This window comes from Leucoraja erinacea, unplaced genomic scaffold (genome assembly GCF_028641065.1).
Source record: "Leucoraja erinacea ecotype New England unplaced genomic scaffold, Leri_hhj_1 Leri_71S, whole genome shotgun sequence".
Taxonomy (NCBI): Eukaryota; Metazoa; Chordata; class Chondrichthyes; order Rajiformes; family Rajidae; genus Leucoraja; species Leucoraja erinaceus.
The window spans coordinates 235,286-251,647 of NW_026576641.1; the positions used below are offsets into that span (position 1 = coordinate 235,286).

The 16,362-nt window shown below is 49.7% G+C and overlaps 1 gene segment (V, D, J or C); it reads left to right on the forward strand.

Moving 5' to 3' along the window:
- The first annotated feature begins 2,977 nt into the window (after positions 1-2,977).
- Positions 2,978-14,535, forward strand: LOC129694599 (immunoglobulin heavy constant gamma 4-like). The segment is given in 6 exon segments: positions 2,978-3,188; positions 3,695-4,072; positions 5,854-6,171; positions 7,461-7,778; positions 9,079-9,397; positions 14,383-14,535. Coding segments are annotated over 6 exon segments (1,374 nt in total).
- Positions 14,536-16,362: the final 1,827 nt, after the last annotated feature.

Here is a 16,362-nt window from a genome sequence, read left to right on the forward strand (position 1 = left end):
GTTTTTTAAGACTGAGGTGAGAAAAAAACATTTTCACCCAGAGCGTTGTGAATTTGTGAAATTCCCTGCCACAGAGGGCAGTGGAGGCCAAATCACTGGATGGATTTAAGAGAGAGTTAGATAGAGCTCTAGGGGCTAGTGGAGTCAAGGGGTATGGGGAGAAGGCAGGCACGGGTTATTGATTGGGGACGATCAGCCATGATCACAATGAATGACGGTGCTGACTCGAATGGCCTCCTCCTGCACCTATTTTCTATGTTTCTATGTTAAAATGCTGGAGTAACTAGGCGGATGAGGCAGAACGTATGGAGAGAAGGAAAAGGTGACGTTTCGGGTCGAGACCCTTCTTCAGACTTTCTTCTTCAGACAAGGCCAACTGTCACAGCCCTGCCATAATTGCCCTTGAGAAGGCCAAGTGTTGCAGTGCGCCTCACACCACTTTCTCGGCCAGTTCAGAGCTCCATGTTTGCCACTGGTCTAGAGTCACATCCAAGCGTGGGTAAGAATGGCAGGTTGTTAAATGATCCGAAACGTTGCTTATCCGTTCCCTCCACAGGTCGACACAAACAACTGGAGTAACTCAGTGGGTCAGACAGATTATTTGGAGAAAAGGAAACAGGTGACGTTTTTGGTAGAGACCCCCCCCCCCCCCCCCCCCCCCCCCTCCCCGCCGCCCAGTTATTTCCCGGGACTGTCGTATATGCTGAGAGAATGGAACGGCTGGGCTTGTATACGCTGGAGTTTAGAAGGATGAGAGGGATTCTTATTGAAACATAAAGATTATTAAGAGTTTGCACACGCTAGAGGCAGGAAACGTGTTCCCGATGTTGGGGGAGTCCAGAACCAGGGGCCACACACAGTTTAAGAATAAGGGGTAAGCCATTTTGAACGGAGACGAGGAAACACTTTTTTTCACCCAGAGAGTTGTGAGTCTGTGGAATTCTCTGCCTCAGAGGGCGGTGAAGGCCGGTTCTCTGGATACTTTCAAGAGAGAGCTAGATAGGGCTCTTAAGGATAGCGGAGTCAGGGGATATGTGGATATGAAGGCAGGAACGGGGTACTGATTGGGGATGATCAGCCATGACCACATTGAATGGCGGTGCTGGCTCGAAGGGCCGAATGGCCTAGTCCTGCACCTATTGTCTATTGTCTATTGTCTATTGTCTCAGGGCACATTTAGAGAGGGGATCTTTTATGAACCATAAAAGATTATCAAGGGTTTGGACACGCTAGAGGCAGGAAACATGTTCCCGAAGTTGAGGGGAGCCCAGAACTAGTGGCCACCGTTTATAACCATATAACAATTACAGCACGGAAACAGGCCACCTCGGCCCTTCTAGTCCGTGCCGAACACTTACTCTCAAGTAGTCCCATCTACCTGCACTCAGACCATAACCCTCCATTCCTTTCCCGTCCATATACCTATCTTTAAGAATAAGGGGTAGGCCATTCAGAACGGAGATGTGGGTGCAGCTCCATGCGTCTCCGTGCAGTTCCGGTCATCTCCGTTCTAAATGGCTTACCCCTTATTCATAAACTGGGGCTCCTGGTTCTGGACACCCCCAACATCGGGAACACGTTTCCTGCCTCTAGTGTGTCCAAGTGTGAGATGTTGCTCTTTAGGAGATTGAATGTTAGGGGAAGTAATACCCTTATCGGTAAGACCATTAACAGCGTTGATCTGTACAGGGACCCAGTTCAGAGTTTGCCGCATGTGACAGCACAAATATATAGGGTGGTAAATACGGTATGCTTGCCTTCCTTGCTAGGGCCATGGAATATTGAGTAAGGGAGTTATGATGCAGTTCTATGCGTCTTTAGTTTGGTCCACATCTGGTGCATTGCGTGCAGATCTGGTCATCTCATTACAGGAAAGACGTAGAGGCTTTGGAGAACGCACAGTTAATCAGAATGCTACCTGGATTGGTGGATCTCAGACACATGGAGAGTTTGGATACACTTGTATTCTTTCCTCTGGAGCGGCCCAGGTTGAGGATTGACTCGGCACAGACCTTGTTCTGTGCTGCACTGTTCAATGTTCTACGCTCTAATTTCCCCAGCAAATGATCCTCACCTTCCCTGACGGGATTCGTCTGAGAGCTGGCACCGACTCGATGGGCTGAATGCACTCTTGGCAACTCGTGAGTAAATATGAGACGGAGACTTCAGACACGGTGCACGGTGCAGCTGAATGTCGGTGTCAGCGTTGCTTTCATTGCCATTTCACAATGGCTGGGGTGAACCCGAGTTCATATCCAAAGGGGCTTACTCAGTAACACAGGGCTCAGTGAAACACGAAGGAACTCTGATCGTACACTACACGTGTCGCCTCAACCTCACCTGTAAGACCTGGCGCTATCTCTGCAAGTTCAGAAGCCGACAAACTTTGCAAATCTTTAATGAGATATTCAGCCTTCAGACATCTATTGCATTAAGCTGATTGCGTCAATCCATTTGCTTTCCTCCATATTTCCTGTGCAAGTCAAGTGATGTAGGGAGAAGGCCGGAACGGGGTACTAATTGGGTGCCAGGCACCACAGTTTAAGAATAAGGAGTAAGCAATTGAGAACGGAGACGAGGAAACGCTTTTTCTCACAGAGAGTTGTGAGTCTGTGGAATTCTCTGCGTCGGGGGGCGATGGAGGCCGGTGCGCTGGATACTTTCAAGAGAGAACTAGATAGGGCTCTGAAAGATAGCGGAGTCAGGGGATTATGGGGAGAAGGCAGGAACGGGTACTGATTGGGGATGATCAGCCATGATCACATTGAATGGTGGTGCTGGCTCGAAGGGCCGAATGGCCTCCTCCTGCACCTATTGTCTATTGTCTATTGTTTACTTCTTTGCGACGTTAAAAAGGGGCGTGGGTCAATGTGCTCGTTGCCTGAATGAATGAGACTTGTGCAGCAAAAAAATGTAACATTGGGGTGTCCTGGCCCAATTAATAAGTTAGCCATTAATTTGTACATTGGACTCTTGCCAGGAGCAGATAGTCTCCACAGTGCGCAAGTCGGGATTCAATCAACTCCCGTCCTCTTGGATCTAAGCCTCTTGCCTCTGAGAATTGGTCCGACCCGTTTGAGTGCCCGGTTCCCTGCTCGCCCGGGACCCCAGAAGCCCCGACATCCTCCAGCCGGGTGGCGGCGCTCAGAAGATGTGGTGCCTCTTGATGCCGTTCCTTGTTTTTCCAGGTATGGCTCTCGTGGTCGTGAGGCAGAGCGGCCTTGTGTCTCTCCTCTCTACCGGACAATGCTCTGACCAGCTGCATAGTTCTAGTTGGCGGGACCCCACCTAACGTCTCACCCCCGTCGGATTGAGACTGCGCCGGGAGTCGTGAACAGTCTCTGAGAACGTTGTTACGACGCCAATGCGCGGGTTGATACAAGTGGCAGTACAATAGAGAATAGAATAGAATAGAGAATAGGCAATAGGTGCAGGAGGAGGCCTTTCGGCCCTTCGAGCCAGCACCGCCATTCAATGTGATCATGGCTGATCATCCGTGAGACAGGGCTGAATCCTAGTTTGGAATCCTAGTAATACATGATTGAATGGCAGAGTAGATTTGATGGGCCGAATAACCTAATTCACGTACGACCTTATGACCTGATGTAAAACAAAATATGAGAATCTCTGCTCCTGCTATCTCTGACTCGCTGTGCTTTCCACTAAATGTGTGTCACTCTGCGTTTATCTACAGGCCTCGCTCGGACAGACGACACCCTATACATCTCCCCCATCTCCATGACCCGCCGTGAGAATGAAACGGTGACGCTGGACTGCTTCACGTCCAGGAATCTAGATGATCACTTCTTCATCTGGGGGTCGGCGAAACCCACCGACCAACTCATCTCCTGGATCCTGTACTGGACCCCGGGCTCAGCGGGGTCTCTGTACTCGGTGCCCGGCACGGACAGGTTCAGCGGGTCCAAGGACTGGGCCAGCAAGCGGTTCTCACTCACCATTAAGGACCTGCAGCGAGAGGACTCGGCCAGGTACTACTGTGGCAGCTCCAACACCTACTTCCCCTACAGTACCGACTGGAGCGGATGTGGAGTTACCCTCACCGTCAACTCTGGTAGGTTGAGTCCTCCACCCGAGGTTGCCGCCGCCGTGCAGTTTCCAGGGAATGTGTGTTGGATAGACCTGGTCATAGAGTGATACAGTGTGGAATCAGTTCCTTCGGCACCAACATGCCCACACCGGCCAACATGTCCCAGCTAGACTAGTTCCACCTGCCAAGGTTTGGTCCAAATCACAGGTCCTATCCATATACCTGTCTAACTGTTTCTTAAATGTTAGACAATAGACAATAGGTGCAGGAGTAGAGGCCATTTGGCCCTTCGAGCCAGCACCGCCATTCAATGTGATCATGGCTGATCATCCCCAATCAGTACGCCGTTCCTGCCTTCTCCCTATATCCCCTGACTCCGCTATTTTTACGAGACCTATAAGGCTCTCTCTTGAAAGCATCCAGAGAACCGGCCTCCGCCGCCCTCTGAGGCAGAAAATTCCACAGACTATCCACTCTCTGTGAGAAAAAGTGTTTCATCGTCTCCGTTCTAAATGGCTTACTCCTTATTCTTAAACTGTGGCCCCTGGTTCTGGACTCCCCCAACAGCGGGAACATGTTTCCTGCCTCTAGCATGTCCAAGCCCTTAACAATCTTAACAATGTCGGGATAGTCCCTGCCTCAACTCCATCCTCTTGCAACTTGTTCCATACACCCACCACCCGTTGTGTGAAAAAGTTATCCCTCATCCTCTTGCGCTCCAAGCAATAGAGTCCCAGCCTACTCAAGCTCTCCCTATAGCTCAGACCCTCCAGCCCAGGCAACATCCTCGCAAATATTTTCTGTACCCTTTCCAGCTTGACAACATATTTCCTAAAGCATGGCGCCCAGAACTGAATACAATACTCTAATGGCCTAGTGTGAAGGTGAACGCTGGCCAGCGCGGGCAGGATGGGCCGAGGGACCTGTTTCCACCCTGTATCTCTAAAACAAAAAACACAAACTATAACAGCGGATAGACACCAAAAGCTGGAGTAACTCAGTAGCTGGGTCAGACTCTGGATAAAAGGAATAGGTGAGGTTTCGGAACAAGAGTCGAGTCAAAAGAGTGTTTTATTGTCATGTCCTAGATAGAACAATGAAAATGTTTCCGGTTTTCACGACCTAATTCACGAGCTCTGCCGAGTTTGCCCTTGACATACTCGCAGCATGGTCGTCACGAGGTCGTAGGAGGTCGTGGGTAGGTCGTGATGCTGGTCGTGGGTACTCGTGGCGTCAAGTAACCTGAAGAAAAATATCCACGAGTAAAAAAGGTCGTGATTTAGGTCGTGAAAGTGGGGCAGGCCCTTAACAGACTCACGACCAAAAACGTCACCGATTCCTTCTCTCCAGAGATGCTGTCTGAGTTACTCCAGCCTTTTGTGTCTATCTTCGGGAAATACACCAATCGTCTACTTCGGTCTTCTTTGGGACATGATCCTGAACATTCTTCAAGACAAGTCAACTTTATTTGTGACATACGCATACAAGATGTGCAGTGAAATGAAAGTGGCAATGGTGCAGATTGTGCAAAGGCTACAGGACAACAGAACAGAATCAGTATTTACATTTAACAAAAAGGCACAACAGTATTTACACACTGGAAGGATCAGCAGAGAGACTCTGAATGTCCTCAGCTGCCTGAGGTGGTAAAGGCGTTGCCTTGCCTTACTCACCAGTGCGGCAGCGTGGACAAATTCTGGAACAGCTGCGGCATATTTATCTAGGTCAGCCGCAGTCTATCTTTGGTTCAAGCGAGGGTCTGCAGTTCCTTCCAACACAACTATAACTTGGTACTTTCATTCCAGCCCCACCCCAGTCGCCTCCGCTGGTTCACTTCCACCACCCAAGCCCCGAGGACGTTCTTCAGCAGCGGGAGATTGCCTTGCTGTGCGTGGCCGAGGACTTTTACCCCGAGGCCATCTCCATTACCTGGTCGGTGGACGGGCAGGTGGTGAGCGCGGGTGTCTCTCATTCAGAGTCCCTGTTGGGGCCGAACTCCACCTACACCAAGATCAGCAAGTTGTCCACCGGCACATCTCACTGGATCAAGGGCTCCGTCTACAGTTGCCACGTGGCCCATGAGACTCTCGACTCGCCCATCTCCAAACACGTCAGCAATGCCGGTAAGCTCATGTTCATAACGCCTAGGAGCAGAATTAGGCCATTCGGCCCATCAAGTCCGCTCCGCCATTCAATCATGGCTTATCGATCTCTCCCTCTCAACCCCCATTCTCCTTCCTTCTCCCCACAACCCCCTGAACCCGCACTATTCAAGAATTTATCCATCTCAATAGACAATGGACAATAGGTGCAGGAGTAGGCCATTCGGCCCATCGAGCCAGCACCGCCATTCAATGTGATCATGGCTGATCATCCCCAATCAGTACCCCGTTCCTGCCTTCTCCCCATATCCCCTGACTGCACTACCTTTAAGAGCCCTATATAGCTCTCTCTCTTGAAAGTATCCAGAGAACCGGCCTCCACCGCCCTCTGAGGCAGGGAATTCCACAGACTCACAACTCTGTGCCTTATAAATATCCATTGAAGGCCTCCACAGCTGTGGCAATGAATTCCACAGGTTCACCGCCCTCTGACTAGAGAAATTCCTCCTCATCTCCTCACCAATGGTATGCCCTTTTATTCTGAGGCTGTGGTCCCCGATCCTAGACTCTCCCACTAGTGGAAACATCGTCTCCACATCCATTCTATCCAGGCCGTTCGCGATGCGGTAAGTTTCTATGTCTTCTCTCATCCTTCTGGACTCCAGAGAGTAGAGACCCATCGGCCCATCGGCCCATCGGCCCATCGGCACACTTGCGCCGACCAACATATCCTCAGCCACACTCGTCCCACCTGCCCGCTCTTGGCCCATAGCCCGCTAAGCCTATCCTGTCCATAGAAACATTGAAACATAGAAAATAGGTGCAGGAGGAGGCCATTCGGCCCTTCGAGCCAGCACCGCCATTCATTATGATCATAGCTCATCATCCCCAATCGATAACCCGTGCCTGCCTTCTCCCTATATCCCTTGACTCCACTAGCCCCTAGAGCTCTATCCAACTCTCTCTTGAATCCATCCAGTGACTTGTCCTCCACTGCTCTCTGTGGCAGGGAATTCCACAAATTCACAACTCTCTGGGTGAAAACGTTTTTTTTCTCACCTCAGTCTTAAATGGTCTCCCCTTTATTCTAAGACTGTGGCCCCTGGTTCTGGACTCGCCCAACATTGCACTGCCTCAATCACAAGGATGTCCGTCCTCAAATTAGGAGACCAGAACTGTTCTCCAGATGTGGTCTCACCAGAGCCCTATACAACTGCAGAAGAACCTCTTTACTCCATGTACCAGTAAATGCTTCTCAAACGCTACCTACAGCACCCTCTATGTAATCCAATATGGTTGTGTTTCTACAGGGCAGTACCCTAAGGTGCCCGCGGTCTACGTGTTGCCAGCGGGCCGCGGGGAAATGGATGTAAAGGAGACCACTATCTCTTGCCTGGCGGCCGGGTATTACCCCGGTGAAATCTCCTTCCGCTGGTCTGTCAACGGAGATCCGGTGGTGAATGGAGCCAAAAGTTTCGAGCCCATTCGGAACGACAACGGCACCTACAGCGCCCGGAGCGACTTGGTGACATCCACGGACATGTGGAACCTGGGATCCGTCTACACCTGCAAGGTCCAACATGTCTCGGTGCCAGACGGGCTGGTCAGAAGCGTTAATAAGACACGGGGTAGGAAGCCTCGTCGTTTCTCCCGTCCCGCGCATTCCCGTTGTTCGCGCCGTGAAAATATGCCCAGCCCTCAATTGGGAGAGGGAGAGGGAGAGGGAGAGGGAGAGGGAGAGGGAGAGGGAGAGGGAGAGGGGAGAGAGAGAGGAGAGAGAGGGAGAGAGAGGGAGGGGGAGGGAGAGGGAGAGGGAGAGGGAGAGGGAGAGGGAGAGGGGAGAGGGAGAGGGGAGAGGGAGAGGGAGGGAGAGGGAGAGAGAGAGAGAAAAATACAGGGATAGAGTGGGAGAGAGGGTGAGGGGGAGGGATGGAGGGAGGGAGAGAGGGAGTGAGAGAGGGAGGGAGGGATAGAGGGAGGGAGGGAGGGAGGGAGGCAGGGAGGGAGGGAGGAGGGAGGGAGAGGGAGGGAGAGGGAGAGGGAGAGGGAGAGAGGGGAGAGAGAGAGAGAGAGAGAGAGAGAGAGAGGGAGAGGGAGAGGGAGAGGGAGGAGGGAGAGAGAGAGAGGGGGGTGAGAGAGAGGGGAAGAGAGAGGGGAGGGAGGGAGGGAGAGAGAGAGGGAGAGGGAGAGGGAGAGAGAGAGAGGGAGAGAGAGAGAGGGAGGGAGAGAAGGAGGGGGAGAGAGGGGGAGGAAGGGAGAGAGGAGAGAGGGAGAGGAGAGAGGGAGAGGAGAGGGAGAGGGAGAGGGAGAGGGAGAGGGAGAGGGAGAGGGAGAGGAGAGAGAGAGAGAGAGGAGGGAGAGAGAGGAGAGAAGAGAGAGAGAGAGAGAGAGAGAGAGGAGAGAGAGAGAGAGAGAGGAGAGAGAGAGACGAGAGAGAGAGAGAGAGAGAGAGAGAGAGAGAGAGAGAGAGAGAGAGAGAGAGGAGAGAGAGAGAGAGAGAGAGAGAGAGAGAGAGGAGAGAGACGAGAGAGAGAGAGAGAGAGAGAGAGAGAGAGAGAGAGATAGATTGCATTGCCATATGTCCCAAACAATAACATCCTTACTTGCAACAGCTGTAAGCATCGTGGCAAATACAACATGTTCAGTACATATACATCTGTAAACACACCTATACATATCATTATTTTGCACTGTTATCATCTCATCCTTCTAAACTCCAGAGGGTACAAGCCCAGCCGCTCCATTCTCTCAGCATATGACAGTCCCGCCATCCCGGGAATTAACCTGGTAAACCTCAATAGCAAGAACTCCCTCAATAGCAAGAATGTCCTTCCTCACATCAGGGGACCAAAACTACACATGATAAAACACTCTTCGTGTCTCTAACCTCCAATGGTTTGATGTGCTTTATTTCCTGTCTCCTGCCAGTCCTGGTCTTCCGCCAGCCGACCATCACCCCAATCAGACTTCCGTCTGACAACTCGGTGCAAGCGCAGACGGTGACCCTCGCTTGCTACATATCAGGATTCTACCCGCCCGACATCTACGTGACGTGGAAAACCGAGAGGGGGGTGCAGGAGCTGGGCTGGGTGACCAACTTCCCGGTGGTGGCGGACGCCAGCGGGTCCTACAGTACCGCCAGCCAGATGACCATCCCCTTGTCCGATGTGGACCGCTCGCTCACCTACGTCTGCATGGTGGCCCACGACTCCATCTCCTTTCCCATCGAGGAGTGGTTTCAGATCAGGTAAAGATCTCAACTTTTCAAATGTTCAAGAAAGAACTGCAGATGCTGGAAAAAAAATCATCAGGGCAGCATCCCAGGTATCTGAACGTTTAAGAAGGAACTGCAGATGCTGGAAAATCGAAGGTAGACAAAAATGCAAGAGAAACTCAGCGGGTGCAGCAGCATCTATGGAGCGAAGAAAATAGGTGACGTTTCGGGTCGAGACCCTTCTTCAGACTTATGTGAGGGGGGGGGGGGGGGGGGGGGGGGGAGAAGAAAGGAAAAGGTGGGACCAGTGGGCTGAGGGAGAGCTGAGAAGGGGAGGAGAAAGCAGGGGGACTATCTGAAATTGGAGAAGTCAATGTTCATACCGCTGGGGTGTAAACTGCCCAAGGGGAATATGAGTTGCTGCTCCTCCAATTTACGGTGAGCTCACTCTGGCCATGGAGGAGACCCAGGACAGAAAGGTCGGATTGGGAATGGGAGGGGGAGTTGAAGTGCTGAGCCACCGGGAGATCAGGCTGGTTATTGCGAACTGGGCGGGGGTGTTGGGCGAAACGATCGTCAAGCCTGCGCTTGGTCTCACCGATGTAGAGCAGCTGACATCTAGAGCAGCGGATGCAGTAGATGAGGTTGGAGGAGATGCAGGTGAAACTCTGTCGCACCTGGAACGACTGCTTGTGGTCCTTGGATGGAGTCGAGGGGGGAGGTAAAGCGACAAGTGTAGCATTTCATGCGGTTGCAAGGGAATGTGCCAGGGGACGGGGTGGTTTGGGTGGGAAGGACCGAATTGACCAGGGAGTTACGGAGGGAACGGTCTCTGCAGAAAGCAGACAGGGGAGGAGATGGGAAGATGTGGCCAGTGGTGGGATCACGTTGGAGGTGGCGAATATGACGGAGGATTATCTGATGTACGTGACGGCTGGGGGGGGGGGGGGGGGGGGGGGATGGTAACATGGTAATATAAGGACATAGGAAGCAATACTCCGGGGCTGGGGATGGGGGCAAGGGAGGGGGGGGGGGGGGGGGGGGGGGGGGGTGTGGATGGGCCTACCGAGCCGCCCAACCGTTCAACGCGATCAAGACTTTTTCCATCACCGGCTGAGCCCTATTGAGCGTAAATGTAACCCCTCAAATCGAATATCCATCGCAGCTATGAATATATCCACAGCCCTCTACCGTAAAGGATTCTAATGATTTGCAATCTTCTGAAAGCACAAGTTAACCATATATAACCATATAACAATTACAGCACGGAAACAGGCCATCTCGGCCCTTCTAGTCCGTGCCGAACACTTACTCTCACCTAGTCCCATCTACCTGCACTCAGACCATAACCCTCCATTCCTTTCACGTCCATATAACTATCCAACTTATTTCTAAATGATAAAATCGAACCTGCCTCCACCACTTCCACTGCAAGCTCATTCCACACAGCTACCACTGTCTGAGTAAAGAAGTCCCCCTTCATGTTACCCCTAAACCTCTGTCCCTTAATTCTCAATTAATTTCCCTCTGAAGCCCTGTCAATGGTGCAAGCACAAACGTGCATTTCTTGCTCTGTATACAGTAAGGTTCAAAGCTAGCAGTATGACAACAACCCTTTACAAGGCTGTTCCATGAGGCATCACTATCACTGAAGGAAACTTTCATTTGGAATCAATTCTTTGTGATTGAGACGTCACACACAAAACCATCATTTTTGCCCAACCCTGCCTTCCCCTATAAAAATGTCGCCTTATCACCTTAATCCAGTGCTTCTTAAACTGGTGAATGGCTCTCCCAAGGGCGAATGGAATTATTTTTGGGGTGAATGGAACTAGAGGAGTGAATGACTTAATTTATTCAGATTTTTTATTTTTTCTATACTTAACATAGCATTGCCGTTAAGGTCAAGTCAAGTCGCGAAGTCGATTTTATTTCTGTCTGAAGTCTGAAAAAGGGTTTCAACCTGAAACGTTGCCTATTTCCTTCGCTCCATAGATGCTGCCTCACCCGCTGAGTTTCTCCAGCAATTTTGTCTACCTTCGATTCTCCAGCATCTGCAGTTCCATCTTAAACATCATTTTTTTAAATTCTATAGCACATTGAAAAACAACTCTCGTTGTTCAAAGTGCTTTACATCAGTGCATGTGCTTACGTGCCACATACAATGGTACATAGATCTAACAATACATACATACAGTGGTTCTCAACCTTTTTTCAGTGATGTACCCCCTGTGAAATATTTTTTCAGCCAAGTACCCCCTAACCAGCGCAAAGCATTTTTGGTTGAAAAAAAAAACTTAAAACAGAGCACTGTGCCATCAGTGTCTGATTTATTAAACTTTGGAACTGATAAACACATACAAAATTCAAACATTTGAAAAAAAACTTATTTCGAACATTTTAAATGTTAATAATCCATGACTAAATTTATTGCAAATATTTCTCATCACTAAAATGTAGTGATTTAAACTAATGTAGCGAAAACAGTGACCATATAACCATTTAAAACTATAAAATGAACCATTTAAAACTCCATAAATGTACAAAACACTGCTCATTTGTTGTGGTCTCTCTTGAACTATTTGGAAATAAAAAGATATAACTAAAAAAAAAGAAATAAATAATTAACTTAATTATAAATAAAGATTTGTGCACATAAAAATAATTATCAACATAAAGTGTCCTCTTTTGGGATCATAGTAAAGATCTGTGCACAAAAAGAAATCATTAACTTAATTTTAAATAAAAGCAGATATTGCTAAAAATAAAAAATATATATATTTATCATCGGTTTGCTAGATATGAACTGTTTTGGGAGAGAAAAATGCTCACGGCAGACCAAACGTGTTAAACAGAAATTGGTCAGATATTGAGCTTTACACAGTAAGAAATCATGTGAAATCATCACTGACTTTAATTTTAAATGAATGTACCTGTATGTTATACTGTTTAGTTTGGAGAAACAACCAGATAGTTACTGAGTTCGCACCGACCAGCGATTTTTGTTACAGATTTGACCATGTTATTTGGCGGCCAATCAAACGCAGTCTCTAAGGGGGTTGCATCCAATCACCAACCAGCTCACCTTAAAATACCCGTCCAATCAACAACTAGGTCTCCTCCCGTCCAATCAGCCGCTGTCTCCAAGGGCATTGTGTCCAATCACATAATGCAGTTTAATGGTAATTAGCAGCTACAGTAAAGGTTGGAAGCCGCGGAGCTACTGACAGTCAAACGGGAGGGAGCAGGAGAGATTCACACAGTGTAGAATCCATAGCACCTAGTGTACAATTTCATAATATATACTAAATAACTGGGCTGACACACCTTGGCTGGGAATCTGGGGTTCACCAAAATTGTTCCCAATTGGGCCCCGCACATCCTAAGGCCGGCCCTGTATATGTAGCCCTATATTTTAAAATCTCACGTACCCCCTGGAGTGCCTTCACGTACCCCCAGGGGTACGCGTACCCCCATTTGAGAACCACTGTTATAAATACATACATACAGCGCTCCCTCAGAGGACTTAGAGATAGGCTTGTGAGTAGAAATAGGTTTTGAGTCTCGACTTAAAGGAGTAGATTGAGGGGGCAGTTCTGATGAGTAGAGGGAATCTGTTCCACAGTATAGGAGCTGCAACTACAAAGGCGCGACCCGTCGTCTGAAGTAACGTCACCTGTTCCTTCGCTCTATAGATGCTGCCTCACCCGCTGAGTTTATCCAGCATTTTTGTCTACCTTCATGTTTTCAAAGATCTTTCAACTAATTGGCCCGGGAAGAAAGATTAAAGGCGGAACTATTCCCAGGAATCCGTCGCCACAATGTCGCAGTGGTAGAGCCGCGAACTCACAAAGCATTCGACCCGGGTTCGATCCTGAACTTTAGATAGGAGATGGGGAGAAATGTCTTTAGTAATTTGGGTGGCGAGTCTGTGGAATTCATTGAAAGAGGCGGGCGCCGCAATGAATCCAGTTCTTTCACCGCAACAGACAGACGGTGATGGAGGCCAAGTCGTTGGGTGTTTTTCAGCTGGAGGTTAACATATTTTCGGTTAGTGGGGGTGTCAAGAGTGTAGGATGGAAACTGCAGATGCTGCTTTACAAGGAAGATATACATAAAATGCTGGAGTAACTCCGCGGGACAGGCACCATCTCTGGAGAAAAAGGATAGGTGACGAAATAATTTAAGAATAAGGGGCAAGCCATTTAGAACGGAGACGAGGAAACACTTTTTCTCACAGAGAGTTGTGAGTCTGTGGAATTCTCTGCCTCAGAGGGCGGTGGAGGCCGGTTCTCTGGATACATTCAAGAGAGAGTTAGATAGGAAGAGCAGAACCCTTCTTCTGACTGATGTGGTGGGGAGGTGGGGGGGGGGGGGGGGAAGAAGGAAGGCAGAGGTGGAGCCAGTGGGTTGAGGGAGAGTTGAGAAGGGGAGAAGACAGTAAGGACTACCTGAAATTAGAGAAGTCAATGTTCATACCCTGGGGTGTAAACTATCCAGCGCTCCCACCCAGTCTGACCTTCAGAAATATTCTGAAAAGTGAAAATTCCCCAAAGTGAAAAACAAATAACTGGGTGAAAAGTAATGTTCGCTACAGGGAAAAATAGGTCCATACAGGAATAATGTGTGGGAAGGAACTGCAGATGCTGTTCTGTCAAAGTGCTGGAGTAACTGGGCGGGTTTAGCAGCATATCTGCAGAAAAGGAATAGCCGCGTTTCGGGTCGAAGCCGAAGAAGGGTAAGGGGCTGTCCCACTCTAGCGTAATTTGTGCGTAATTTACGCGGCATCATTCACGCGTCACGACGCATGGTGCATGGTGACGTAGGCAGTGACCCGCGGTCGCGCGCGGCGCCCCAGGATTTTGGGATGTACAAAATCTTCGCGTGCCATCTGCGTGACGCGTAAATGACGCCCAAGTGGGACAGGCCCTTGATTGCGAAAATTCGTAAATCGGGCGTTCGTAAGTCAAGTTCGTCAATGTTGAGTTGGTGATCGATGGAACTCTCTTATATTTCAGCTGAATGTCGCCCGGTCAGAGATTCATGTTGCCCGGAATTCGCGCCGACCTGCACCTGTGCAACCGGAGTAACATTAGTGTGTGCAATTGGAAGTACCAAGGTGGCATTTCGCCACTCCTGATCTACAAACAATAAACATATTTTCTCCTGTCCGATCAAACTCAGTATTCTGTTAATTAAAGAGAGAGATGTTTGCTTCATGGAGCGTGGGTGGCTGACTAAAGTACATTTAACCCTCGAGATGTGACCAGCTTCAACTAAATCACTGATTTTAAATATCTTTTGATTATCTACAGTTGTACAGGGCCCTCGTGAGACCACACCTGGAGTATTGTGTGCAGTTTTGGCCTGTTGGCCTTCATAACAAGAGGAGTTGAGTAGAGGAGGTCCTTCTGCAGTTGTACAGGACCCTAGTGAGACCACACCTGGAGTATTATGTTTTTGGCCCGTTGGCCTTCATAACAAGAGGAGTTGAGTAGAGGAGGTCCTTCTGTAGTTGTACAGGACCCTAGTGAGACCACACCTGGAGTATTGTGTGCAGTTTTGGTCCCCTAATTTGAGGAAGGACATTCTTGCTATTGAGGGAGTGCAGCGTAGGTTTACAAGGTTAATTCCCGGGATGGCGGGACTGTCATATGCTGAGAGAATGGAGCGGCTGGGCTTGTACACTCTGGAGTTTAGAAGGATGTCATTGAAACATATAAGATTATTAAGGGTTTGGACACGCTAGAGAGCAGGAAACATGTTTTGGTCCCTGGAGGAAACGAGTTGGGGAATTGCGATGGAACATAGGGTGGGGGATGCGGTGTGGGGGGGGGGGGGGGGGGGGGGGGGGGGGGGGGGGGGGGGGGGTGGGGGGGGGGAGGGGGGGGGGGGGGGGGGGGGGGGGGGGGGGGGGGGGGGGGGGGGGGGGGGGGGGGGGGGGGGGGGGGGGGGGGGGGGGGGGGGGGGGGGGGGGGGGGGGGGGGGGGGGGCGGATGGCGGGGGGGCACAATGTCATGGGGGAGTCCAGAACCAAGAGTGGGCACCACTCTGGAGGTTTAGAAGGATGTATTGAAGAATAAGAATAAAGGTTGGGTCACGGTAGAGGAAGGAAACATGTTCCCGATGTTGGGGATTGTGGGGGGGGGGGGGGGGGAGCCAGAAACCAAGGGCCACAGTTTAAGAATAAGGCGTAAGCGATTTAGAACGGAGATGAGGGAATTTCGCGAGAGAACATAGGTTGGGGATGATCAGCCATGATCATATTGAATGGCGGTGCTGGCTCGAAGGGCCGAATGGCCTCCTCCTGCACCTATTTTCCATGTTTCTATGAGGAAACACTTTTTCTCACAGAGAGTCTGTGGAATTCTCTGCCTCAGAGGGCGGTGAAGGCCGGTTCCCTGGATACTTTCAAGAGAGAGCTAGATAGGGCTCTTAAAGAAAGCGGAGTCAGTGGATGAGGCAGGAACGGGATACTGATTGGGGATGATCAGCCATGATCACATTGAATTTCAGTGCTGGCTCGACGAGCCGAATGACCTACTCCTGCACCTATTTTCTATGTTTCTATGTTTATACCAACAGCAGATCAGAAACTAACCAGGTGCAGACACAGTCGCAAATCAGTGCATGTTGTGCTATATAATAAGCCTTTAGAAAGAATTCGCCCGAGGGATTGTTTCTGCTGTTAGACCATCCGATTGCGAAGCGCAGCTATTAAGTTATGAATAAATGAATGTATGACTGATTTAATGTATAATTCTTCCCCATTGTCACGCCTCTATGTTAAATATCAGAATGCCAAATGCATTTACTGATAACGAGAAATCCCACGACGGTTTTCAATGAAACTTATCTGGAATATATATAAGCAGACAAACTGTGGTCCACAGAACCTCCAGTTTTCCAACCTTCAGGCACATGGAGGTGACTGCCAGCTTCCTGTATTTGGCAGATAATCTAATTATTCCTCACCTCATCTCCACACTGAAAGTGAG